At 40.5% G+C, this 27,753-nt stretch overlaps 1 protein-coding gene across 6 annotated transcripts in view; it reads left to right on the top strand.

Annotated features, from left to right (window-relative positions):
- DIP2C (disco interacting protein 2 homolog C) overlaps window positions 1-27,753 on the top strand; it is a 203,134-nt gene that overhangs the window by 93,625 nt on the left and 81,756 nt on the right. For 5 of the 6 annotated variants that reach the window (XR_003094383.1, XM_025205758.1, XM_025205757.1 and 2 more), the window contains 12 exons: window positions 1,031-1,133; window positions 1,510-1,574; window positions 3,242-3,335; window positions 3,506-3,625; window positions 5,204-5,318; window positions 8,660-8,799; window positions 10,788-10,924; window positions 12,643-12,851; window positions 14,712-14,826; window positions 19,016-19,217; window positions 22,810-22,919; window positions 23,914-23,994. Coding sequence is in view for 5 of the 6 variants with exons in the window: in XM_025205758.1 (XP_025061543.1) it covers window positions 1,031-1,133; window positions 1,510-1,574; window positions 3,242-3,335; window positions 3,506-3,625; window positions 5,204-5,318; window positions 8,660-8,799; window positions 10,788-10,924; window positions 12,643-12,851; window positions 14,712-14,826; window positions 19,016-19,217; window positions 22,810-22,919; window positions 23,914-23,994 (1,491 nt within the window). In the remaining variant the exon portion in view is untranslated. The remainder of the gene's footprint in view (window positions 1-1,030; window positions 1,134-1,509; window positions 1,575-3,241; window positions 3,336-3,505; window positions 3,626-5,203; window positions 5,319-8,659; window positions 8,800-10,787; window positions 10,925-12,642; window positions 12,852-14,711; window positions 14,827-19,015; window positions 19,218-22,809; window positions 22,920-23,913; window positions 23,995-27,753) is intronic. The other variant, XM_025205760.1, reaches the window with a different exon arrangement.

Genomic DNA, 27,753 nt, shown 5'->3' with positions numbered 1-27,753 from the left:
CTTTTTGCCTTTGAAATTTCCATGTGTGGTGTTCTGCCTTCTACCTCCTCCCCATTTTTTTGAAATGAGATTTGCTTTGGATTCAATAATGTCATCATTTCAGTATTCCCAAGTGAAGCTAATGCCCCACTCGGTTAAAAAAAAGTCAGGAGTGTGTATTTCCTATCTTTGCACAGCTGCTAATGGAGAGTGGGGTGAAAGGAGCAGTAGATATTCAATCTTGATGAAAACTTTCATTGTGGAAAGAGATGAAAGATTTATTTTGTGGAATGACTATTTCGAATCTTCCCACTATTGCAGCAAATAGTAAACATGCTGAAGGCTTCATACTCAGATCCGGAATTCTCCCCATGTGCTTGTCTTCCCTCAGTCCCTCCTTTGTTTTCCTCTGTTGTCAGAGCAGTTCTGATGCGTTTTGATGAGCGTAAGTGTCGGCCCCCCCACGAATGCGTGGAGCAGCCAGCTCCGCAGCAATCGCACTGGGCAGAGCTGTGTGCAGTTATCCTGTGCTCTGCTTGATGTCAGAAGGTGAAAGTTCAGCTTTATTAAGCTGCCTCAATAATAGAACAGACAGCTGCAGAACAGGCTCAGAAGTATTTTTTTCTATTTTTTAAGTTATTTTCTGCCAAATCTAGCCAACATATTAGTCATTAATGACTCCTCATGTTTCAAACTTCTGCTGCTGCTTTTGCCACTGTGACTCAAAGGCACAGCTAGAATTCATATAAATGCAATTCTCCCACCCTTCCCAAGCTCAAGTAGCTGAAGTATTCCTGATACTAATTGTGGCAGGGTTCAGCCAAAAACAGAGAACCTCTCTAGAGGAAAGAAAGTGGGCTTTAACAAAACCTGGTTTAAAACTTCCACTGTAGCTCTCTCCAGCTGTGAAATCTAAAATAAATCATGAAATCCACCAGTTGGCTTATATTTCTCCACGTTAAACACTTTGAATCCAACTGTTGAATAATAGCAGCAGTGGAACTGTTTCATACAACGGTATGTTGAATCTTCAGTAATAACTCTCTTGCAGTACAAAACCTGCAAAGATGGAAGTGTGCTTGGGGTGACTGTAACACGAATTGCACTGCTGACCCACTGTCAAGCTCTTACGCAGGCATGTGGATATACAGAAGGTACGGAACACACTCCTTTACCTTCCTCCCTAAAACTGAAATCAAATTGTGTATTGTCTAACTGGGGTCTCTTTTAATATTTTATGTTAGGGCCATAGTAAATATTTCTCAGAATAAAAGTTAGAATTGAGGCATGCAACATAGTTTTAAAACATATTTAAGAAAAAAAAAGCATGCTTTAAGTATCTTTATTAAATATATCAAAGAAAAGGCAAATAATGGTCTAGCCAAGACAGAACCTTATTCTGAAAGTTGTGCTTTGAGGTCATCATACAGGCCACACAAAACCTTGTTCTGTTTCTATTTGCTAAGTGGGTTTCCCTTGAGTCTGTGCCATGCTCTCAAAAATAAACCATATTTTGTTTTTGTTGGACAGCTGAAACAATTGTGAATGTATTAGATTTCAAGAAGGATGTTGGCTTATGGCATGGAATTCTTACTGTAAGTAATTTATTTCCTTTGTGTGAACTTGTCTACTATGCTTGTTGCCATGAACAACTAGGATGTCCTCAGATTTCTTTTAACAAGTTTGTCTGGATTGAAAGCAGAGAGTTAGTCTGCTTTGCTACTTCCCCGTAAGCGCACACACAGGCGGGCTAAGTCACCTCAGCGTGTCATGTACAGTGCTTTGTTTGGCACTGTTATTGCCGAGCACAAAGTCCATTGCTGCTGTGTCCTTCTAAGACCTGAATTCTGTGTAGCGCCAAAGCAAGAGCATCAGCTCTATGTTATTTCAGTAAGACCTTCAAGTGGAATGACTATATTCCCACCGATAAGTCCCTCATCAGATAGAACTACTGCTACTAATCCGGAGACTGTTTTGCTGCAGTGGACTCGACAAGCTGTCTGCTCAGTTCTTGAATATCTTTCAAAGCAAAGGCATGGCAGGTCATTGGTGTGGAGGCCCACATCTCTGTTTTTAAAGACATTCAAGCATTCAGTTCAAGTTAAAGTTGCAGCTTATCCTGCTCCCGAATCAGTGGTGAAAATGTCTATTTATGAATAGTGCATACGCAAGAATCTGAGGCTGGGATTTCAAGGGATTTTTAGGATTTCAAGGGAACCATTATACCTTGCCCTGCTGCTGTCGTCATCATAAAGAGACAGTGATGATGAAGCTTTTGAAACAGAAACATGTTACTAGTGTTGTCTGGAAGGCATTCATTTACTAAAGCTAAATGTATCATTTATTCTGAAAGCAAATATCCACCAGGGTGTTTTTTTTAATCCTTCTTTACTTTTTTTTTGGCATGGTCTGGTCTTAATGAGTTCTATGACTAATCTAAGAATACTTTTTTTTTTTTTTTTTTTTAAACCTTCAGTTGCAATACACTGAAAAGAGAAATATTTTCTATGGCCCTAAACCTTCAAACACACACACGGGGTGTCATTTGGGAGGCATACCTAAGCTGGGTTGCCCAAACATATACCACATATATCCTGTGCTGATATAAGTAAATCTCTGTGCCTTGTAGGAATTTACTTTCAATGATAATGAATGATGTTCAAAACTTCCATTTTTAATGCTTTTATTTATTGATATTGTATGACAAATCACTATGGAAGATGAGTGCTTTGAAACATGAGATCAATTTGCTGCCTCTGGCTTATTTGAATTTCCTGTTGGTGTAGTTATTGCACCCAGGAGGGCACACAAAGCAACAACAAAGTCTCCCTGTGCCTGAAGAACAGTGTTTGTACCCGAAAGCTTGCAAAGAACAAATTTTTCAACTATTTAGTTGGTCTAATAAAAGATATCACATTTACCCAAAGAGTCTTGTCTGCCTATGCAACTTGTTGCAAACTTGTTCACAATCTACTGGGATTGCTCTATTTTATAATGGGCCTAAAAGTCCCTTAATTTTTTTGTCTGTTGCTTTTTAAAGAAAGTAAAGGAGAGAAGAAATGAGGGGGAATCTCTTTGGAAATATTTTCAGCATTTCAGATATGTTGATGATTCTAAATTAGAGTCCTTAACTATGAACTTAGTGAGCTGTGTCATAAGGTGACATGCTATATATTTTTCCTATACCTAATATTCTTAATTCTTTTTTTTTTAATATTCTTGTGTGTGAAAAAAAATCCACATTTACTTTATTTAATTTCAGAGTGTCATGAACATGATGCATGTTATAAGTATTCCATATTCCTTAATGAAAGTGAATCCACTTTCCTGGATACAGAAAGTCTGCCAGTACAAAGGTAAGGACCAAGAGTACATGCTGGTATATTTTGAGTATCAGATTTGGCAACGCTAGTCCTTGATGCTATTGACTTGAATGCTGTTTACTATAACATGGTGATTGACTCATTTCCTGATTTTAAATTTTTTTCCACACAGTAGATTAGTAATCTTTTTGCTCTTATTTTAGCAAAAGTCGCTTGTGTAAAATCCAGGGACATGCACTGGGCATTAGTGGCACATCGAGATCAAAGAGATATCAACCTCTCCTCACTACGTATGCTAATAGTGGCTGATGGCGCAAATCCTTGTAAGTGATGCCTGTAAAATAAAACAGGAAATGAGTATCCTATTCTTTGTTTCATATCTGACGTTTCAGACTTCAGTCACATTAGCAAAAAAATGTTTCACAAAAGCTTGAGGCGGCTGCAAACTATATGATGTTTATAGAAACAATAATTCATTTTGGATTTTTTTAAACCTACTTTTCTTTAGCTAATCTTGCAGCAAACTTTGTATTCCACATAATGTAAGTTGCAGTAAATCCAGTTTTGTTTAACATGACAGCCATATGTAAAGAAAAGTAAATAATCTTAAACTGTAGAAAAGAACAGAAGGTTTGCTTCTTTTCAATGGCTTTAGAATGCGGAAGCAGGGAGAATAAACCTGAGGAGTTCAGGTGGCACCCTTGCCCTCTGCCCTCCCAACTTTTCAGCAACCCCCTCCTGTCTTCTTACTATCAGACCTTGCTTTCTTGAGCACGTGGAAATAAGGGGCAAATTTGAAAACACTGGCTTAGTACTGTGGGTACCTATAGACTTAGTTCATCAAGAATTGACTCATTTAACCTTTTTTGAAACTGCTACAAGTTTTAGCACATGTAGTCCATAAACACACTTTTAAGCAGCACTTTTTTACTTACTTATATATGGTACAAACTATGCATGTTATTAGTCCACAGCCAGAAGGCTCATGATTGACCATAGTTCATTTGGGTTGGACCCCAGTAGAGCCAACAGCATTTCAAGCCATGGTAACCCCATAGCTCAGCACTGCTCTGTATGTGTGTGTACTCCAAATACCCCCCACAAGGATCCATGTTCTAATTAGCCCCCACTCATGACTGGAGCCATGTATTCATCATGAATCCTGGGATCCTCAAAAACATATGTGCAGATGTGGTGCTGGGCAACCTGGTCCAGCTTTACCTTGGGAGGGCAGAGCCATGCTAATCATATATGACAGGCAGAAGGATTCTGGGTGAGCTTTTTGGGGCTCCACTTGTTGATGTTTGCCAGGCATTTAAGGCTGGTAAAAAAACTGGAATCACTGGAAATGGGAAAAGGTACAGCTCTGCTGTGGGAGTGAAAAGGAAGTCAAAATGTATTCTCCGCAGTGGCTCACCGTGACTTGAAAAAGAGCCGGCACTGAGGGGGACTGAGCGTAATGGGGACTACCACGTATCTTATTTAGAGGGGGCTACGCTAATCTATCGTTGTAGTGGATTCCCATCAGGATATTCACCTAATATGAACCGTGTGTTTTATTGTCATGCTCCCTGTTGGCTGCATTTAATCAACTTCATAGTTGGTTTCTGTCACTGAGCCCATGCTGCTTTTGTCAGGAGTTTAATGATAGGCAGTGTATTTAATAAAGTTTCGTTGTATATGAATGTGAGACAAGAGGCTTTCTTCCCTATGCTGATTGTGGGGACGGGGGACAATTGTACCATATTCAAGTAAATACAGTAATCTTTTCCTAGTTGTCTTAGATGATTGCTAAATATTTTGTCATGAAAAACCAACATACTTGAACAAAGATGTTTGATGTGTCAATAGCATTGCTTCATAAATGAGATTATTTTTCTTTTGTTGTTTTTTCTCTTCAGGGTCAATTTCTTCCTGTGATGCATTTCTCAATGTCTTCCAAAGTAAAGGCCTAAGACAGGAGGTCATTTGTCCATGTGCTAGTTCACCAGAAGCTCTCACTGTGGCTATTCGAAGGTACGGTGTTGCACAAATTAAAATAGTATTCAGAACATTCAGTTTCAAAACAAAGAAATGAAAGATCATATTAATTCAAGATCAATGCTACATAGTTAGTTTCTACAAAATGGGTACATTTTGCATCTATCTTTATTTGTATAACGATAAGACATGTAGAATTTACTGCTCAGTAATTCATTTTAGAGACGTACAACAGATACCAATTTCATAATATGATTTTAATGTAAAATTAAACAGACCAATAGTTAAAATCCAGCTCTGGTAAAAGACCAACTCAAGTTTATTAAAATGAGATAAATGAAATGTGACAGTAAAAGGGGGAAATCGTGGGATTCTAGGACTCAACAGGTACATCTACGCAAGACGTTTACTGCAGTTTATTAGCTGACTAATTAGCTCTACAGTAGACTCAACCTGTACACATGCAGCCGTATTAGGTCTCAGGAAACTAATTAACTCCATTGCAGGATGATACTTGTAAATACAAGTACTATCCTGAAGCCAGGTTCTTTACTGCACAGCCACGTATGTGTAGACACTGATGGGGCTGGCTTGGTTATGAGGGTGCTTCAGTGCAAGGCACCCTCATGCCCCAGCCAGCCTCTCCACAGTGTGTTGAGACAGGTCGGAGCATCACTGAGCTGGCAGGTTGACCCTCCCCAGCCCCTGTCTCCCAGGCACCCTACCAGCCAGGGCTGCTCTGGCCTGGCTCAACATGCTGCGCTCCCAGGAAAGCTGCTAAACCCTTGTATTCATGATTGTGAAGATAGTGGCAACCAACCCTGAATTTTGAGACACATTATAATCTGGAGTGTAGAAAAATACCGTTAGTAATAAATGAACAGTTATTTAACCAGAAACCAAAGCTATGAAATGTAGCTGAAAGGTGAAAAAAATAATTTCTTATACATAATTCTGATCAAGTTGTTTGTGCAACTCTGTTTGAAAAAATATCTCCAGTTCACAACAGCCCTTAAGCTTAAACAAGTGCTTAATTTTAAGTGTAAGTCATTTTACTATGGTCAGTGAATGAAAAGCTAAGTAAAAAGTGATTAAAATACAAGGTTTATGTTTTTAAACAAGAGGGATGTTGGTGCTTTTGCACATATGATCTTTTAATGCAAAGATCTCAAACTGCTTTACCAATTTTTAATATAAACAAACTTGAACACTTTGAAGTAAGAGGTGTCTCTTATCCCCATTTCATAGATAGGAAAACTGAGGTACAGATATGGTAAATAACATGCACAAGTTCAGTTAGTCTGTAATATAGGTGGAACTACAATATTTACCTTGTTGTTTTTGTGTCTTAATCACAAAACTTCTCCTCTTTCCTCTAATGACCCTCTGTTCTTAGAAATGTCTAGTGTGGAAATGCAGTTCAGGATATTGTTCGTAAGCTAAAAAGTCTTCATATCTTGGAATCAGGCTACTCGAGTTCCCTCTTCTCTCAACTGCTTAGTAGAGATACAAGTTGGAGAGGCTTGTGGTTGCATAGCAAGAGCTGCTACTAAACTCTATTCCAGAATCTTCAAATCTGGATGCACTAATTAAAATAAGGGAAATGTATGCAGGATTATGAATCAGCCTTTGCCCTATTAATTGTGTGAGGAAAAATGTGTATTAATTAGACATTTGATTTTCATCTTTAGCATTGTATGAACAATGTGTGTGCAGTTAGGAGGGGAAGGGTGAGAGAAAGTTGATCAATAATGTGGTTGAGAGACTACATTAAATGATGGGACCATTATTAATCATAGCTACTTGTTTACTAGTCTCCATTTGTTATGCTCTAATGCATTTTCAAGCATGCCCATAGCCCTTTTTGTTGACAGTGTCACTTGAGAAATATGCCTCATAACACCTATTAATTAAATTTATGGTACCAATCACTACAAGTCTTACATGACCCTGATTGCCTGGGGCCCATCTAGTATTTCAAGCACGGCAGAGGAGATATGTCATATAATAAGAATATTATCTTTTAGCAGAAGCTTGTGTTATGATGGATTGCATAGCAAAACTGCAAAAACTTAAGACGAACATTGGCTCTTTCATTGATCTTGAAAATATCTTGAATCTGTCTGCATTACAAAGGAACATTATCCTTAACCAAATCAGCATCATGTTGCCCTGAGTTTTGCATTTTAGTACATAATGTGGTATGAGTTTCTAGCCAACCATAGAAACCCTCACACTTCATTCTGAAATCAATAACTTGTGTAAGTCAAAGTTAGCTTGTTCAAGCTGCAGACTGTATACATAATATTGGAGTTGCTAATACAAAAGTACTGAAACAAGCTGACAAAGCACCCTATTGCCTGTGTTGTAGAATCACGTAATATTTGTGGGTGTGTTCAGACATGCATAGACTTTTGGTATCCCAGGGACAAGAAGCAGCGGTGCACCTTGCACCGCCGCTTCTTGTCCCTGGGGAATGCCCGTGCTATGTGTGCTTTGGCGTGCAGCAAGTTGCCCCAGCAGCCTTACCTGGGGGCTTCCCGGGGCTGCTGCCATGGCAATTCTGCCATGTGGAGCCTGGCTGGCAGCAGAGCGGGCTCTGGGTGGGCCGGCTCCGTTTTTCAGCAGCACACGCTGGCCAAGTGTGCATTGCTCTGGGTTTTTTTCCAAGGGTTTTTTCGACCCCTGAATATGTGTTTGCAGCACCCCATACCGCACGACCACAATCATCTGGACACGCCCTGTGGGGGTGAATTTAGGCAAATCAAGGAATTGCTATTCACAGAGTCTTAAATTCATGTAACATGCAGGAGTTATTGTCACATAAAAAATTTAGTATGGAAAGATAGTCATATTTTAACATAATTGTGTCATGGTGTGTGTCTGCCTGTCTATATATATATATATATATATATAGCCTAAATGTAAAAACTGAGTGTAAAAAACTCTAGAGTCCTTAATATCTTTCACTCTCTTCACTCCTTCACCTTTTCCTTTGTATCTGTGAAATGGGGCTAACTCCTGTCATTGACAGGACTGAATTAAGGTTTGTAAAACTCTGAAGATTAAACAAGTTGCAGTGTGTAAATACTATGTATTACCTTAGTCTCTATAGCAGTGCATTTTTGGATAGGCACTGAAATTGAAAGGGTGGTATATTGCGTTACCAGTAGTGATTGGAGACAAAGATTAGGTCAGATGTAAAAGCAAAGATTAAGGTGATAAAGAATAAATCCAAATTAAATCTGAAATATACTACTATTAAATGTGATCATAAATACTTGCTATTTGTTATGGTATTCCACTGCGAACAGGGAAATACTAGCATTTGCTGTTTAAGGCATCCTGTCTCTTAAAATTATAAACAATTGTTCCAGGCCAACAGATGACAGCAATCAGCCCCCTGGCAGAGGTGTATTGTCCATGCATGGTCTTACCTACGGAGTAATTCGAGTGGATTCTGAAGAAAAGCTTTCTGTTTTAACTGTGCAAGACGTTGGCTTGGTGATGCCAGGAGGTAGGAATTAGAACTGGATTCTCTGAAACGTGCTTTGTGGAACATATGAACCTTTTTCATTTATTGCACTGTTCAGTGGCTGCAAATACCATATTTTCCGAATAAACAAGAAACATTTGCATGAGAATGTGGGTGTTTTAATACATGACAAAACACCAAGAAGCATCTTCTCTTCTGTGTTGACTCTGCTGCTTCTTCCACTCATTAGTAACAACTTTCATTTTAAATGATTTACTCTGTTTTGCTCATGAAGAAGTACTGATGTGTTACCATTAGATAGCTGGGTCAAAAAACACAAATACTTGAACCATAAGTTCAGAGTTTAGAACGTTGTTATACATAGCTGTAACCCAGGTCAGGCTGAAGTACTGTAGATTATAAAATAAGCTACTGTAAAATATAAAAAAGCTCCTTGCCAAAAACTTGCAAAATGTTTCCCTAAGCTCCTGTGCCGAGGCACAGTTGGATTATTATAAAAAAAGATAAATGTTTTTAGAATATGGTCGTGATAAATTCAGACTAAAGGCAGAACATTTAAAGTTGACATCTAGATTTAACATCTAAATTGATTTTATACAACTGCTGTGCAGATTGGAAAAGGCTAATATTTTAGTTTTTCTTTCTAGAACTGCTAAATTATATTCCAAATAAACTCTCAGTTGCACATTTACAACTGAAGCAAGTTAAGATTTTTTTTTTCTAATAATCATAATATAAAATAATTCTCTAGATATATCAGATTGTACTGGATTATGTAGGCTGATCCAGTTTAAAGCAAGCTATTGTATTATGATTACCTTTACAGTAAGTGAAAAAGCAGTTTCCAGGACTTTTACACTTGCACATATAAAGACATTCTGGTCTGCTTCTCTCTTCCCTCTGTCACCCTGGCTTCTTTCCAATTGCAGAGCTTATGTTCTTGACAGGTTCCTACTCCAGGGTAAGCTGCTAAAAGGCATACCTGATCTTAATCTTATGCTTATGACTGGAAAGAGCAGAAATTCAACAGGATCTTTATTGCAGTGATACGATGCATCAGCCTGTCACACCATCGACTGACTTGCTGGGTGACCTTCCTGTTGCCAGTTTTCCTGCTTCCTTTGGCATCCTTCTGCTCCAACATAATTTAACTCAGAAGAGAACATAGCCCTCCAGGTTCTCCCCCTCCCTGCCAGTTGCTCGCTGGACTCTGCTGTTCCAGAACACTGCCCCTTCGCAACCCTCACACTGTGCTGCAGGGAACCGTAGGCTGACCATGGGCAGTCTAGGTCAGCCCATCAGGGCTGCCCTATGCACTGCTGCCATCTCTCACCAGGCAGACTAGGGAAGCTGAGATGTGTGCACAGGGCAACCTTCCTGCCTGCCCGCCCTCCCAGATGCACAGCTGTCAGCACTGCAAGATCCACACTCTTCAGGGCATCAGCATTTGAATGTCTGTGTATGTGACTTTGGGTTTCTCTACCTGGAGAGCAAATCTGTGAGAATTCTCCCAGGCTATTTGAATGTGTGTACACATTAACTGGCATACTAGACCATTAAGCAGAAAAAACTTAGTTTTTGCATGGGTTTTGCTTATTGGTGAAAGCTAAACTTCATGGCTTTATGTTTGTTGTACAATGTAATTATCAGCAAGCAACCCAACTAAAATAGTTTATTTTACAGTGACCATAGTAAATAGATTTTTCAGTACATACGATACAGGGTGCAGTCATGTTTTGCAAAGGTATCACAAAAGCAAGGGAATCAGGCCACGTTCAGTTTTGTTTTTCAGACTAGATTTATATAAAGTTCCTGACACTTGTACTATAAATATTAATTTATCTTTGATGCAAAATGTCTTTGTTTCACAAACAGTGTTTCTTTGGTAGTCACGTCTACATGTGCTTTATGCATTGAAGTTTCTAGATCATAGATTCTTCCCCTCACTTTACTTTGTCCTGTAGTTGTTTTTTTATAAAATATTTGAAAATTTTTTGCTTTTTCTTCAGCCATAATGTGTTCAGTGAAGCCAGACGGAATTCCTCAGCTCTGTAAAACAGATGAAATAGGGGAACTTTGTGTATGTGCAATTGCAACAGGTACATCATATTATGGACTCTCAGGCATGACCAAAAACACTTTTGAGGTGAGTCTAAGGAAAGGTACAATATAGAATCTTTTCTTTTTAGCATTTTTTGTCTTCAGAAGATATTTTTGGAGATCCATGTTCACGCTAATAATGGGTTTTTTTATTAGTGATGCCAGTTTTGGAAGGCTTAGGGAGGTACAGTATGCAATCTATAGTGGAGCCCAGTTTCAACTAAAGAGGTTGCAATCTGATGTTGAAGCAACAAGCAGAGGTAACAATCAATACAAGGCAAGTGAGAGGGAGAGGCAAAGTTCAGTAGGCAAGTTGTGTTCAGCTTGATGGCTGTGTACACTTTGAAAGTTACTTCATATGTGTAGCTTAAAGCCACGCCAACAATTTCACAACTAAGCCAACGTTAGAAGATTGCTTTTCTGCAAATATCCTCGCAGATGTACATCTTAAAGAGATTTAATGGTAGAAAGCATCCTGGCTTGCCACTATTGCCTTGTTCCTAATTGCTCCTTTGCTGTTTATGTTTAATGCCTAAAGCAGGCCTGTCCATTTTCTAAGTGACTGGGACCCAAACACCTTGCAGGCAACACTAGTGGGGGCCACACTCCCACAAGCTAGCTACAAAAGGCCAAGCCATGCCTCCCCCCAGCCATGCTGATGCTCCCCACACTACTGCACCATGCAGATGCCCCATCCTCCCCTAATGCACCTGTGTCCCATCCCCTGCCCCACTCCACTGCACCATGTACCTGTGTTTCTTCCCTCTCCCTGCTGCTGCACCTCCAGCCTGTGTGGCCCTGGGCTCACCTTCAGTTCCCTGGGCCCTGCTGCCCTCCACCGCCCTGTCACTGGTCACAACTAAACCCCTCACAGGCTGAATGTGGACCATGGGCTGTCAGTTAGACGTTGCTGGCCTAAAGTATCATTTTTTGAATTTGTAGAACCTACTTGTTGTTTTGTGTACTGAATTTTTATGATAAAGATTGTTCCATTGATTGCTCCATAGGGACTGTCTATTTTTCAAATTAAACTTAAATTGAGGCCAGTATGAAAAGGTTACCAGACAGGGAAATACAGAGAAAAACTGAACTGAAACATTTTGAATGAGAAACTTATGGTGAATTGTTCTCCTCGGTCAGTGTTGGAGGGAACGAGTAGGAACAACTCTTGTATAACTTGGACACCTTGTACAACAACTCTTGTACAAGGTGAGCTAGCTTGGGTAGCTCCGTGCAGCTCTCTATTGTACCGCATAAACATGGAGGATAAGGCAATAATGTAGAAACATTTAACTTGTGTAAAATGTATTGGTTTTAAGAACCATTACTGCACAGCATGTTAAACTGAATCTACTACTTTTGGTGGTTTTAAAAAATGCTTATTGTAATAGGGAAGGACATCCCCAGAAACAATTAGTCTCTTAATTGCTCTTTATTAGTAACCTAAATTTACTTCTATTCCACAAAAAAACTGTTGTTATTAATCTGGTTTTTGCATTGTATATTATTTATGGAGCTGAAGCCACAGAAAGTGTGCTAAACCAAGGCCTGGCACTGCTGTTACCTTCTTACATCACACTTTTCCCTCCAGACGAGTTCTTGTTACAAGTTTTTATGGTGATAAATGGAGAGCAACATGGTGCTCATCTTGACAGTCAAGTTTTTCCTGAGTGATATGATGACTCCAAGTCCTATTGAAACCAAAGGTGCTCTCTGAGCACTTGGGATTGTGTTCTCTAAGGACTGCATTTCTATGTTTTACAGGTGTTTCCTATGACCAGTTCAGGAGCTCCTATAAGTGAATACCCTTTTATAAGGACTGGATTACTAGGATTTATAGGACCAGGTGGGCTTGTCTTTGTTATCGGCAAAATGGATGGTCTGATGGTCGTCAGTGGAAGAAGACACAATGCTGATGACATTGTAGCAACTGCACTCGCAGTGGAACCAATGAAATTTGTCTACAGGGGAAGGTTTGCTTCGTTTTTCTTTTCTTTTAAATAGAAATCTCTGTTTTGCTTAGAGCATGTCTAATTGTCCTAGTCTTTAAAATGCTTGAGACATCCAGTAACCCATAAGATTCTGTGTACAGTTTACGTGGTACAAATGGCCAGAATAAAGAGAAACTATTGCAGACTCTTCCTGAATAAATAAGGCCACATCCAAAACAGGATTTCAGCAGGCTTTAGGTATTTAGATCCAAAACTGCTGTTCAAAACCCTTTGCTTTCCAACTGCCAAATCCTGGAGGCACCTAAGAATTTAACTTTAAAATTCCCTAGGTTTGTGCAGTCCTGCTTCTGTATAATCACAAAACTGCCCTGGCTAAGCACTGGGAGCCTGTGGTTAGGCTACTCTCCATGGAGTTAGGGAGAGATGGTTTTGAAATCCGTGAAGCTAAAGAGGATGTAAAATCCAGGTCTCGCCCTTCTTGAATGGGCACTCTAACCATTTAATGACTCTAGGTCACTAAGTAAATGGTAGCAAGTGAAACTACCTCCTCCTTTATTGGCTGCATTTCAGAGAAATGGGTGAGCCCTTTTAAAGAGTGGATTTAGGAACGTGCCATCAGGAGAGACTCCTATGCTATGCACTCTGTGTGGATAGAAATGCCTCCCTGCTTCAAGCACCTTAGCTCCAAAGTTGGGAAGTTCAGATTAAACCATTTTCTCCTGGCTTCTAAACAACTTAATTCACTGTACACACCTTTTGGCTTGCCCCTTTTGAGGTATCTGTCTCTGTCCATATCTGTATACAGAGCCTAGGCACCTAATTTTGGTTTTAGCTTTCTGTGCTGGGGGCCAGGCACCTTTTAAAATATATAGCTGCTTGCAGATGTTAAACCCTGACCCCCCCCCCCCCCCCCCAAAAAACAAAAAAAACAAAACCAAAAACAAAACCCACCACACACTCCCATGCTGACCCCAGTACATACCCAGAAAAGGCAGCACATTAGTTGGACCCAGCTTGCCTGATATCCATCAAATTGGGCACTTTATTAGGGCTTTTTTGGCACTTTTATCTGATACCGGATTGAATCAGCTATTAGATAAAAGCACGAAAAAGCCCCGCTGAAGCACCCAATCTATACATACACTGCAGACCTGGGTCGAAGTAATGCATTGCTGCTTCTGATAAAGCATGGTTTTGTTTTGGGGTTTTTTTTTAATGTCTGCAAGCAGCCATCATGTAAATACTGCACACCTTAGAAGACAATGGGTTATACATACCTGTGTGTGTAAGATCCCATAGAGTCTTCTAAGGTATTCAGTGTTCAAATTTCAGGCCATTGCAAAATTGCACATTGTGAATGACTTGCACGTTGCAGAAGATATTCAAGCCCAACTTATTTACTTTGTATGTCACCCTCTAAAACGGATTGTTTTAATTTGTGTATGTGTAAGAAGTTATGGAATCTTCTTCAATGATCAGAGCTAATGTTTATAAAGCATTAGCTTGCAGCACTTTGTTCCAAACTTCAAACAATTACTACATTACTAGGGCCCTAAATAATCATAGCCTTCATTTATCTTTGAAAAGATGAAGGCTAATGAAGCGAAGACCAGTTGGAACACTACTTGAAAAATAAAAGGAAAAGAAAATAATTTACTGCTATTTCATGTCTTTGCAGTAGCTTTTCTCCAAAGCCAGTTGATTTAACAGCTATTGCAGGGTTTCATGTAACAGGGGCTTTTTTTTTTTGCTATAACAAATTGTACATAAAGCTCCATTCTCTGAATAATAAGAAACAAATAACCGTGACAACAAGTTAAGAATAATCTTTTCTGCAGCTTCCGGTACCCTTACCCAGTACCGTTTTTTTCTGTTCTACAGAATAGCAGTGTTTTCAGTGAGTGTACTCCATGATGAGAGGATAGTTATTGTTGCTGAACAAAGGCCAGATTCTACAGAGGAAGACAGTTTTCAGTGGATGAGTAGAGTTCTCCAGGTAATGCTCCCAGTTTTTCTTATTGGATATTTCTTTTGTTGATCTGCCAGTCATTATGGAGAAAGTAACTTGACGTGTGTGCTCTGAGTACATGAGTATGCAGCTATATGGGTGTGTCTGATGAATGCAAGGTCAGATTCCTTCGAATAGTGGTGGTCACCTGAGCTGCATGTGTTCTGTGCCTCTTTGTGCTGCTGTGTGAGAGCATGAAGGATGGAGGAGCTGAAACCCACTTCTTATTCCCCTGGGCAACCAAATGGAATAGAGGAAATGCCCAACCAGCTAATTTTCTTAAACCTCAGAACTGTTTCTTTTGATCAAATCTGTGAAGTAATATTAACCCTCAAACTTCCTTTATTTGGACATCCCAAAAGAGGAAGAAAAACACTGGAGGATCTTCCTGTACCACAGGGCACAGAATTTCCTACTTCAGGACACACTCAAGCCTTCAGAGCTTAAACCACGCTCATCCTATGACAAGACTTGGTTATATTTGAGGTCTTTCCGACTTAGGGGACCATCCTAATAGATACTATTTGTGTAAACTCTTTTCATTCAGAACCCATGATCTCAGCAGGCACTGGAAACCTTATCTTGCAAAACCTCAAAAGCCTCGTCACTGATGGCGCAGGCACCTGACATTAGTCCAGTGCTAATATCTCAGTCAAGAAAATTGTTACCCATCTATACACAAAACGAAGGTTCACATGTAGAGCCCAAATACAGCTCCACATGCAGAGGGCATTATTTTACCACTTACGTTGCCAGTGAGAGAACAGCAAAAAAAAATTAAGGGAACTTCCATTTCCTTGGCTAACGCAACTTCCTCTCAGAAGGCTTCTTTGTCCAATATATTCCACTGTAGTGAAGTTCAGGTCTCCTTTGATGTCTTTCCATTAATTCCCTTGATCCCTAGAGTGATTTCTGAATTCAGGAGACAGTCATAATCATTATTAGAGCTGCATTCTGGACTGACTGATCAGTTGTAAGTGTTCATCCAGCTCAGACAGTTCAGACAGTAGTACTATGAGATACTTCATCCAGATTTTCAGTTCCCCCACCTGATGATAGTCTGGATATTGTCTGATTACGTGCCATGGACAGGGGCTGTCTAGACAATTCCAAGAGCTCCTGATAACAGATCAGGAAGAGGTCCACCATAAAACAAAACTGTCAGAAGAGAGAGCACAGCCCTGGCATTTTGCTAGCTTTACTACCACAGATACTGTACTAGTGGCTGCGTTTCTGGTATTCCAGACTTTTGTCCAGTTCCACTGTAGTGCAATTTTTAGCTTACTGTCTCCTAGTTAGTCATACCCAGATTTCTCTCACCCTACAAGAGTAAGTTCCATAAATACCTGCCACATACATACGTATTGGCCAAAGAGTCTACTTCTTCCTGGGACCTTAAGTATTGTCCTCTTGAGACTCATGGGGGCTTTCTGTAGAGTCCCTTACATATTGTTTCTTTCTTCATTTGATTCTGAAGAAAATATTCCTCATTGTAACCACCTCAGCCAAGAATCTGAAAGCGGTCCAAGCACACGTGGCTGGCCCTCCCTATATGATATGTCATAGATATGAAGTGATCAACATACCTTGTTCCAAGTTTACCTCTAAGCTGAATCAAAAAACCTAGGTCTCATCTTACTGTGTATGTATCCTCTTTTATGAGTAAAATTATATATAGCAGGTGTTCCCAGAGGCTCACGGTACTACATTGGCAGAAACAAAGAGTTCAGGTTGTCTACTTATCCTTTTCTGACTGTTGTCATCCATGTCAAACGATGGCCTATCTTATCACAAAGAATAACAGAATGTACCCCACTACTTTTACCAGCTGCTTGGCTTACCTCTCACTCTGAATATTAAGGCTCACTCCACCAGACCTCAAGCAGATCATTCGCTTGCTTCAGAAATGTGCCAGTTGCCAAAGATCTGCAAAATGGTCATTTGGAGCAACCTACTGCTGATTTTTGGCCAAGCATTTGCAATTAGACTTCTCTACATAACAGCATATGCTGAACACCATAACCATTAGACTGATACTCCCCAGCACACACCCAAAATGGGTATTTCTTGCTACATAGTTGCACTGGGATCCAGGCTGCCGTCTACTCAAAAAAGAAAGAATGATTACCTACCTACCTGACAGCAACCGTGACTCATCAAAATGATGATGTAAGTGGGGATCCAGTGACACCCTCCATCACTGAATCCTTAGCTAGTATAGAACTAGTGTATGAGCTGAGAGGTAACTAATGGAGAGCCACAGCCTCTCTATTCTTTACACACTCTAACAGGGACTCGGGAATGCAAAAGGTGGGCAGAGCCCCAGCAGTTGCTGCTGTTCAAAACAGTCCAATCTCACTCATATATAGCACATGTGTACCTACAGTGGGACCCACAAGGACTACAAACATCTCAACTCATAGTTATGGTGGAGTAGCTACTCCAGGGGTGGGCAAAATGTAGCCCGCAGGCTGCATGCGGCCTGCCAAACCATTCTATCTGGCCCGCGGGGCCCCTAAAAAAAATTAGAAAATTAATGTTAATCTGCCCTGGGCTGCCTGTCATGGGGCCCTTAATGGCTTGCCAAAACTCAGTAAGTGGCCCTCCGCCCAAAATAATTGCCCACCCCTGAGCTACTCTTTCTGTTCAGTACATTCTAAGTTCAAAAATAGGAAAAGGGAAAGCTGAATATCATCTAGTCATCATTAAATATATACTGGAAGAGACATATTGATGTTTTTATAGTATATCTAGAATACAAGATTTTATCTTTAGTGGGACCTGCAGAGGTGTGAGTGGGTATGCATAAACATTTTCATCTTTGCTAAAAATAAAGTTTTGGTTATTAAATAAATGAGATTTTTACAAACCTTGACTTCCCATCAGCCATACTGTTTGCAGTTTGCTCTTCTCTGTCTGGACAGTGAAAGTCAGTTTAATTTTTCAGATCCCTTGCCTTAGCACATTCCTGTAATGTGTAGGTTAAAAATATTATAAGGAAAAATTTTAATCTGTAAATCTGGATTTAAAGAATCTCCAGATACATATGTTCATATTTGGTTTAATAACTCATTTTATTAATGTAAATACTCAACATAACAGCTCAAACAATAGTTCTCTCTGAGAAAATTGTACTTGCAATCTTTTCAAGCAGGGACAAAAGTCATCTAAAGTAAAGGATTAAAGAGTCAATTTCTTATTTTTCCTTGCGCATTTGGAATAAGTCAGTTTCCTAGCTCCCTTGTGTGATCCATTAGTTTCTGAGTATCTGTCACTTGGTGATTAGGGAGAAAAACATTTTCCATAAATTAAAAAATGATATTGGTCAGAGGGCTGAGATGTGGGTGCAACATCTGAAATTGTTGTAGCTCTTTTTCAAATGGTCTGAATTTTAGGGTGATAGTGTCCCTTTCAACAGTAATGCTGAAAAAAGTGAACAGATTAAAATCACCTATGATTGTCTTTCTGCATACTACATCTAATAGAAAACTATTAGGAGAGCACATGTAGGAAGGGTGCTAGGCACATCAGCTGAAATCTAAGGGTGCCTATACATGTGCTCCGACACAATCTAATTAGAATGCATGGGAGCAGACGCATTGAGTCTGTTGGAGCATTCTAATTAGAGCACTCAATTAAAAAGTTCTAATTAGAACACTCCAGAGTGCCTAATCATCATGTGTATTCAGTGTCCTGCACTTCAAAATGGTGGTGGGGGTGTTTTAACTAAAACTTGTCGGATGAGCTTTAAAGTGCACCCACGGCCATTTTGAAACAGTGACACAGGTCACTGAATAAAGGTGACACTGTGGCATTTTAATTAGAGCAGCTGTCCAGGAGCTGCTCTAATTAAAAGGCACCCCTCCTCCCCATCCCAGAGCACATGTATAGACACCGTAAGTGGACATCACCAGGGTCTTCACTTAATGGTCATCTCAGTATTTGTAGCCATCTAAAGTTTTTATCTTTTTTTTTTTCAATGCATCAATTATTTTTGGATTTCCTTTCACTCGTACCTAATACAAAAAAAAACTTTCTTTCTTTCATATTGCTGAAGATTATGTTTATAGTAACAAGTAGTTATTTTTGGCTTTCTGCAGCAGTTTAGAGAAAAAAGTATTGTAATAATAATAACAAATTCACCATACTTCATTAACTCCAACTTGAATTTTTCTAGGCTATTGACAGTATTCATCAAGTGGGGGTTTATTGTTTAGCCCTAGTACCAGCAAACACACTCCCAAAGACCCCACTAGGAGGAATACACTTATCAGAAACCAAACAGCTCTTTTTGGAAGGCTCCTTGCATCCCTGCAATGTGTTGATGTGTCCCCACACCTGTGTAACAAACCTACCAAAACCAAGACAAAAACAGCCAGGTAAGATGGGTAACTGCATTAGGAACGTTTATTGATATTTTGTTTGTGGTGTTACAGGAAGCTGCAATGCCTCCAGGAGTCGTGGGTGCTCTTTTCCTTCAAAAAGAAGTGCAAATCTCTAGAACTCTTGGTTCAGAGATGATACCTGGAGTTCTAGAATTTTGCATTTCTTTTCATCTCAGACCAACACAGCTACCAAATACATCCCTTTTCCTTCAAATACTTTTATCCCATCTCTAATGGTATATTTGTTTTCCTGAAAGTACTTGGTAACTCGTGAAACAGTTTTGTAGTAGAAGACAGTAGAGGGAAAAAGAAAAGCTTGGGTTGCAAAAAAATACTCAGGACTCCAGTAGAGAGTGGAAAATATTAGTGCCACTGTAAAAAGTAAAACTTTATGTGGTATTCTTTATATGGTTCTGGTCACCCCATGACCAAATAAGTTGAATGCAAACTGGAACGCATACAGGGAAAGGCCATTACAATCATTAGGGAAATGGAGATCCTGTCATAGAAGAGCAGACAAGAAAACCATAGCTTGTTTTATTCTAGCCTAACAAAATAAAGGCTGAGAGAGGATATAACTGATCCTTACAAATGTATGAAAAGGATAAACACAAACGTGTAAAAAGTACTATTTAAGCTAAGGGACAATGCTGGCACAAGAACAAATGGGTACAAACTGCCCATGAATAAATTTAGGATGGAGTTTAGAAGCAGCTCCATCCCAGGAGTAAGGTTCTATAACAGTTTTTTTGACAGTTCTTTTTCCTGCCCTTTCCTAGTTAGTTTTAAGATGGGATCTTGATAAGTTTGTGAAGGGAATTATATCTGTGAAGGGAAATACCTTTGTTTCCTGTAGTAAGAAGGGACTGAAATTGCTGACTGTGGAGATCTTTTCCAATCCTATGTTCAGTGACTCGAAGCCAATAATCAGTCACTTTGCCCACAAGGTTGGGCCCATGCTGTAAATTGGAATGTAAATTTTGAACTTGCATGATTTGAGAGGTGCCTGGGTCTGTGGCTCTGACTTGGGCCCCATTGGTGCATACTGGTGATAGAATGCTAATGATTTTGAACATGAAAATACTATGGAATCTGGAAAATCCTTTCCTCCAGTGTCTCAAATCTGGGGTTGTCCATTACTGAACCAATATTTATTTGCAAAAAGAGTTTTCTTGTTTCTCTACTCTGGGACAAATGTTTGAGAACCCAAACAATTTAAAAAATGAAATAACAGACGCTGATAGTAGCTTGTCAAGCAACTAAATAATGAGATGTTACCTGAAGTTTCAGTTTGATAGATTCTTGTTGCCACATCCCAGATGAAATGCCAACTGTTCCTGAACTAGAGGTTTTGTTTGGATGCGATATGTGCAGATGCTGCAAATGGTAATAAGGTGACTAGTCATGGAGGAAGATTGCAGCTGAAGGCTCCATATCATCCTCTCATTTATACTTATGGATCTCCCTGGTCAAATTTGTTTTTAAAGCAGAATAACTAAGATCCTCCTCTAGTTTTGAAAATTTTGTATTTCGTCATATCCCTTTGTTGCCTGTCATATGTACAAGGTTTGCACATCCTTGATAGACTAAGCTCAGTTCAGCTGATACTTTATCCACAGTCGACTCTTACAGGTCCAAAGCAAAAATAACAATGTGGTCATGTCTTGGATGAGAGCATTCAGTGCAAGTTTAGGTAGTCTCCAGCTTACAATACCCAGCATAAACCCAGTGAAGGACAGCTTATGAGAGAAATAATAGTCATGATGTCTTCCTATCTCATACATTTATGGTGTCTTTTTTCAGTGTATTTGGTATATTAGAATTCCATAATATTTTTATTGTTTAACAGCCCTAACACTCATTTCCATATGAGAAAGTTTAAAATGTTGATGCTTTTACCTTTATCTAAAGGAAATTACTAATGAAAAATGAGATACAGAAACATACAGTGACTACTTGTCAATGGCTAGGGACAGATATTCAAAAAGCCCAAGCCTGAATTGATTCACTCTTTGCAGGTTAATCTAAGCTGTGCAGTTTAAACTGATTAATAACTGGACAGACATTTTCTGTTAAAACCAGGAAATGCAGCCACATGCCTGCAGTGGATCAAGCCAGAAGCCGGGGGCAGGGGGGTGCTAGACCATGCCTGCCAGCTAGTGGCAAAGGGGAGAGAAGAGAGATGGCCTCCAAGGCTCTCACCCCCCCCCCCCCCCCCCCACTGGAACACAGGGGGCATGGCCAGGCACCAGCCAAGGCTAGCACAACACACGGGATGTCAGCCACCAGCCTGGGGAGGGGGGCAGCTGCTGCCAGACTGAGGAGAGGGGATGGGGGAAAAGTCCTTTCTCTGAAGTAAGCACGTATTGAACACAGCAATTTGCAAAGCATACAACAGGGAACTACCAAAAGTCTTCGCTTAAGTTAAGATAAAGCCCAGTAAAACACAGTATACACAATTTAGTCTAACTTAGAATGTAAACCAGGAGGACAAGAATTAGTTTTACTAATCCTGAGGGCAAAGTGTCTCCTTACAGCCAGGCATTCAGAAAGGCTTTGTTTTTTTATCTGCACCTTTTACATGTTCTGCTTTATAATGTAAATGTATCTCTCTTCATTCTCTGGTGAAGCTGTCTGCAACTTCCCTTAACTACATCTCCAGCATGTGTGATGATTGTCAGGTCTTTGCCAACACTTCCCTCCTCTCAGTCTGGTCCTGCAGTTGTTAGCTCTGGCCTCACAGGTGCAGGGCTTGGATCTTCACACAGGAGATTAGCTTGCCTCTCTCCCTCCACACTAGGACATGCTGTTGAATTAATTCCCTCCCTGCCTGGCTGCAGGCAAGCTGCAGAGACTACAGCCAACCCCCCTGGGATTCTGGGGGAGAGAGGGGACAGAGGGAGGAATTAACTGTCCCTGCCTGGCTGCAGGCAAACCATGGAGGTGTGGCTGGGGCTGGCAAACAGCAGCTGCGGTCCCCAGGATTTGCCAGGAGGTAGAGAGGGAGGAACTTGCCTCAGGGGCCATAGCAGGCTGGTGTCTGGCCACAGCCTGCCCCTGCTTCAGTGAGAGAGCAGAAGAGAGGGGCCAGCCCAGCTCACTGAATCAGAAAACAGAGCTCCGCCAAGCCCCGAGAGCATGCCAAGATGCTGGGAGAGTCTGGTTTATCTTAAACCAGCAAGGGACAGACATTGCATAAACCTGTTTGACCCAAATCAGTTACGTCTGATACTAAATTCAACCAGGTTTATCTCAGACCAGTTTCAGCCATTTTGAAACTGGTTTATGTACACTGAATGTCTGTTCTGTTATAGGTTTAAACCAGTTTCTGATCACTTAAACTGGTTTATGTGTAATGTCTGCCCCTAGCCAATAGGTCCTTCCTGATTCATCAACTCTGTAGGAACATATCTGCTGGAAAATGTAAGAGATTCCATGGTTTTTATGCTTGGTAGGATGTCCCTGATATTATGCACTAAAGTCAGCAATGGGCAAAATTCCATAAGGCAAGAGAAAGGATAATAAGACTTGTCCTCGGTAAACCTAGTGCTTTCTTTATACTCAGTTTGTTTCTAATACATTCTAGAAATTGGTCCTGCCTCTGTGATGGTGGGGAACCTGGTCTCTGGAAAAAGAATTGCTCAGGCTAGTGGCAGAGATCTGGGTCAAATAGAAGACAACGATCAGGCCAGAAAGGTAAGATGTTTTTCAGATACATCTTGTACATTGCTTAACTGCAGCTTTTGTTGTTAATCAGATATTTTCTACTGTTTGATAAATTTAAATAAGATTTCTTGAGTCCTGGTAGACACAGTACTGGAATAGGCAGTGGCCAGCAGTTCTCTTCATTTTTAAAGTCTTTGTTAATTTTGACTAAGAACAGTGTGGAACAGTGTGTCATACATAGTTAACAGCTATCAGTGTTTCCAGTATAACTCATCCCCTACTTGATTTTTTTAATAGCTCAGCAAAATCCAGGGCCTTCCATTTGCAGGTATAATTTTAATCTTATTTTTTGTTTGTTTAAGTTTTCTTATGTGTATTGCAGTTGAGCTTCTGGTGATCTTAGCGGTATAATTAATTATGGGAAGTCAAAGGTATGTTTTACAAAATATGATGATTTCTTAGTTACAGATTAAAATAGGGCAGTAGGGAGAGAGACTGCGACTATCGTTAGATCCAGAGAACGGACTTCTTGCTTTGAAAGTGCATGTAGTGAAACATGATTCCAGAAATGGCACAACCTCCAAAAGGACCTTAAATATATTGGTAAAGCAAAGGATTTCTTAGGGTAATATCTTGGATTGGATCAACTATTTAGTTGGGGTAGAGTTAGACAAGCTTTCAAATGCAAGACATACTTTGTCAGGTCTGATCAGATGACGAAGTATGTCTCACATTTGCAAACTTGTCTAACTCTATCCTAGCTACAATATTGGTCTAATAAAAGATATCACCCTAAGAAATCCTTGCCTCTTGCATAATTTCTGGCCCATCATGACTATAATATCACTCTTACACCACAAAAATATGGTAGCATTCAGCAGTTTACTGCTGGCACTGATGTTTATGTGTAGACATAAAACAGAAGCAAGAACGGGCTATATAAACTAGGGGAAAGGAACTGCTTCTTGCTTTTAAAGAAAACAAATCCACAGTGTATCATGATTATCACTTTGCTTTATTGTAGTTCCTCTTCCTCTCAGAAGTTTTACAGTGGAGAGCTCAAACCACGCCTGACCATGTACTTTACACGCTGCTTAACTGTAGGGTAAGAAATTCAGGCAATTACTTTGACTGGTTACCTTTTAGGGAAATGCACATTGAGAGCTAACTGCACTTGTTTGCACCAAGATTTGGCTCAATCTCTGCGTTAACAGTCAACTGTTGTATTTACTGTTCGCTGGTGGAAGGAGGGATAGAAAATAAAAGCAATTTATCAAGTGTGTCACTTTTACCATGTTAGGTACCCAGCTTTATATATTCCTACTTCATGAGCTCACAAGTTGCTGGAGATCTTAGCTGTGCAGAAATATTTAGATCTGGGAAGAGGTGAAGTACTGTTTGATGCTGCTTTGCAGCCTCTGTGCTCTGTTTAAAGAAGAGCACTGAAAGACTCAAAACCTGCCTTGGCTAAAATAAGAAATGTTGTATGTGAGATTGAGCCTTCCATAAAATAGCAGGGGATGTAAGAAGCCGTGGATCAGGATTGCAACAAGGACTTCATAGGACCCTAATAAGTTAATCTGCCTGCTTATATGAGATCACAGTATGGCTTAATTCCAAAACATTTCATTAGTCTCCAAAAATGGATTATGATTTATGCAAGAGAACAATGCTGCTGGTTCATGACATAGACCTTTTGATTTTTTTTCTGGGTTTGGAAGATACTAGACTTCCTAATATGGTGATTATAAATGCTAGCCCTTCATAGTTAGAAGTTGCCCCATGTTATCACACTACTATCAAACTGCTGTGGTCACCTTTAAATTCACCTGTTTACTGTGGATAAAAGTGTTAAATCAGCACTTTCAACTTTACAGCAAATGTTAAAGCATTTTAATCTACTTAACCAGGGTAAATGAAATCTTAAGAGATACTGTGCTACTCATGTGCAGCCCCTAAATAGAGCTAGAAGCAAGTAAAAGTCAGAGGCAAGTACATCTATCATGAGAGGCATTGGTTTTGAAGAACAAATCCCCCCCATGCCCTCAGTAACTAAATCAGATTGTTTATTTAAATGATAATATAATATTCTACCTTCACAAAAAGGTGGAGATAGCAGGCAGCTGGTAGGAAATACATGAGGAAAATGATTGTACAGTATAATGATTAATAAAATAAGTCACCATTTATTATACGTGGAACAAGTAAATTAGACATGATTACTCTGTTAAATTTTTAAATCTACTGAACTTTTAAAATCTACTTGCCTCTTGATGTTTGTTATTTTATTTGCGAGTGAGTGATGTTTGGCAGGTTTTATTTCAGCAAGTTTTCTTATGCTTCTTCATTGTATTCTTCTGCTAACATGTGCAGCATGTGCTTTTGAGCTGACTGCCCACACTTTTATGAGAGCGGCTGCAGTTCCTCTTTTGAAAACTTGGTGCAAATGATTCTGTTGTGCATGAGAGAAATAGCATTGTCTGTTCTGCGTGATTGACACCAGGTAACCCCTTTCAGAGTGGGAGATAAATTGGCAAGTGGGTTCCTAAACTGTCCAGCTCAGTGGGAGGATTGTCAATAGTAGTGAAAAAGGAGGACATCAAATCCCGTCTCTGCCTAAGTTGCCAACATATTCACAACTTAGCCTAGTTAAACTTTCTGTAGCAAAGTTACTACAGTACTAAAGTTACTGTACTAAACTTGCTGTACTAAAGTTACTTTCTATAATGATCTCAGACCGCTCAGTTAATGCTGTTAGTTACTAGTGTAATTAAGGTTGCCTCAACTACTTTTTAAAAGGGAGCTTGTAAAGAGTGCTAAACCCTTAGTTCTGCCTTCAGTTACATTACCCTCTATGCTTTAGGATGACTGAGCCATTCAGTTCATAAATGCAAATGATTCCTGATAATGCACTGTGCTGCAGCTCCCACCGCCAGACCTGTATCAGACACTAGGCCTGTGTGAAGCGGCTAGCGTTTGCTTCAGATTTGGATTTGGCTGATTCGGGGCACAGTGATTCTATTCAGTGATTCAAATCACTGTCCTGAATTGATTTGGATGAACCTGATTTGGAGATTCGGCTCCTGCCGAATTGGCCGAATCTCTGAATCACATAGGCCCATCCCCGACCTGCTGTTCCAGCCCCGTCAATGGCTGCCCCACCCAGCACCAGCGTCCTGGATCTTTAAAAAAATAAAAAAATAAAAAAAATCAAAGCCCTGCACTCACCAGCTCCTGCCAGGCAGGGGAGTGATCCCCACTGCCCTGCACTGCATGGGGGGCTCTGCAAGGACCCCCCAGAGGCCCCGATGGCCACTGCAGCAGCCAGTGAGTGCAGGGCTTTTTTTTAAAGCACTGAGACACTGGGGCCGGGCAGGGCAGCCATTGACAGAGTGGGGGCTCATGGCAGGCCCCCCCCATGCAGCATAGGGCGGGGGGGGGCAGCAGTGATCACCCCTGTGCTTTGCAAGAGCCAGTGAGTACGGGGCTTTTTTTTGTTTGTTTTGGGTTTTTTATTTTTGAGGGTTTTTTTTCAAGTGCTGGGAGCTGGGGTTGGGTTTTTTATTTTTGAGGGTTTTTTTTCAAGTGGTGGGCGCGGGTGTGAGCAGGGCAGCCACTGACAGGGCTGGGAGAGCGGGAAGGGGTTAGGAGGCGCTCAGGGGGGCTGGGGGAGCAGGCAGGGGATGGAGCCTGGTGGGGGTCCCCCCATGGTCCCTTTCCCCAGCCCCCTAATTAATGACATGGAGTCCGGGTCCAGCTCCCTGCAGCGGCAGGCAGGGACTGCCTGAATCTCCAAATCTCCTGCAAATCTTTTTCTGAATTGATTTGGAGGCTTTGGATCGATTCAGACCTTTTTATTGGTCTCATGATTCGATTTGGATTTGGAGATTCAGCCGCCGGATCTCCTCCAAATCGAATCAGCAACTGAAGTTTCGCACAGCCCTATCAGACACCTCTCTCCCTGTGGAGTCTGCAATGGAGAATTACTGTGGTTGTGTGAAAGATGTTCACAGTGAATAAGAATTAGTTTCTTAGAAATCAAACAAATACTTATGTTTTCTTAAACTTCTTTGAAATAGAAACCCACTGTTGCTTTCCTTCAGAATAGGGACATGACTAGGGTATTTTCTTGTACCTCATTTTTGACTCTCTGTTTATTTTATAACCACGTAGAAGCCTGAAATGTAAATGTTTCCTTACCAGTCTTTTTTTTTTTTCCCCTCAATTTCTTCAGCTTCTCTGTTTTTTAAGTGAATTTAGTGCTTGTGAAAGGTGCCACATATGCCAGTACTGGAGACTGAAATCTTCTTTCTCCACAGAACAGGTACCGCACAGGCAGTAGAAGCGCAGGTCTTCCCTCCGCTGCCCTACCCCATCAGCCTCCCGCAGCCAGGCCGGGAGACAGCATCGCTAGGGACAGTCAGTCTTTGCCTCTGCACTCGTGGGCTTCTCTGCTGACACTGTCAACGGAGGGCTCAGTTGTAGTGGTGATTTTCATGCTCTGGCTATTTGTTAGCAGTGTGTTAAGATCACAACACTGCTCTACTACAGACCACTACAGCTGTCTGATAATTTGGGGTCATTACCAATTGACCTGTTTTGTAGAAATGAGAGGCTGCGTAGCCTGTTACCACTTCCTAAGCTATCTAGATCCTCTCCTCCTTGCTCAGCCAACTACCCATGTTCAAACGAATGCCTTTCTTTCCTATTTGGGTCATATGCATGTGCATAACTTTTATTCCTAACTCATCTCCTCCTGCCCGCAATGTGGTGCTTTCCCCTCTGTCTTTTGTCTCTTGGTTTATAATGTATTTCTGCTATGCCAGTTGGCTTCGTGCCAGCATGCAGACAATGAAGTGAAGTT

Source organism: Alligator sinensis, unplaced genomic scaffold (assembly GCF_000455745.1).
Source record: "Alligator sinensis unplaced genomic scaffold, ASM45574v1 scaffold370_1, whole genome shotgun sequence".
Classification (NCBI taxonomy): domain Eukaryota; kingdom Metazoa; phylum Chordata; order Crocodylia; family Alligatoridae; genus Alligator; species Alligator sinensis.
Note: the sequence above shows the minus strand (reverse complement) of the source record. Positions and strands in the feature narration are given on the sequence as shown.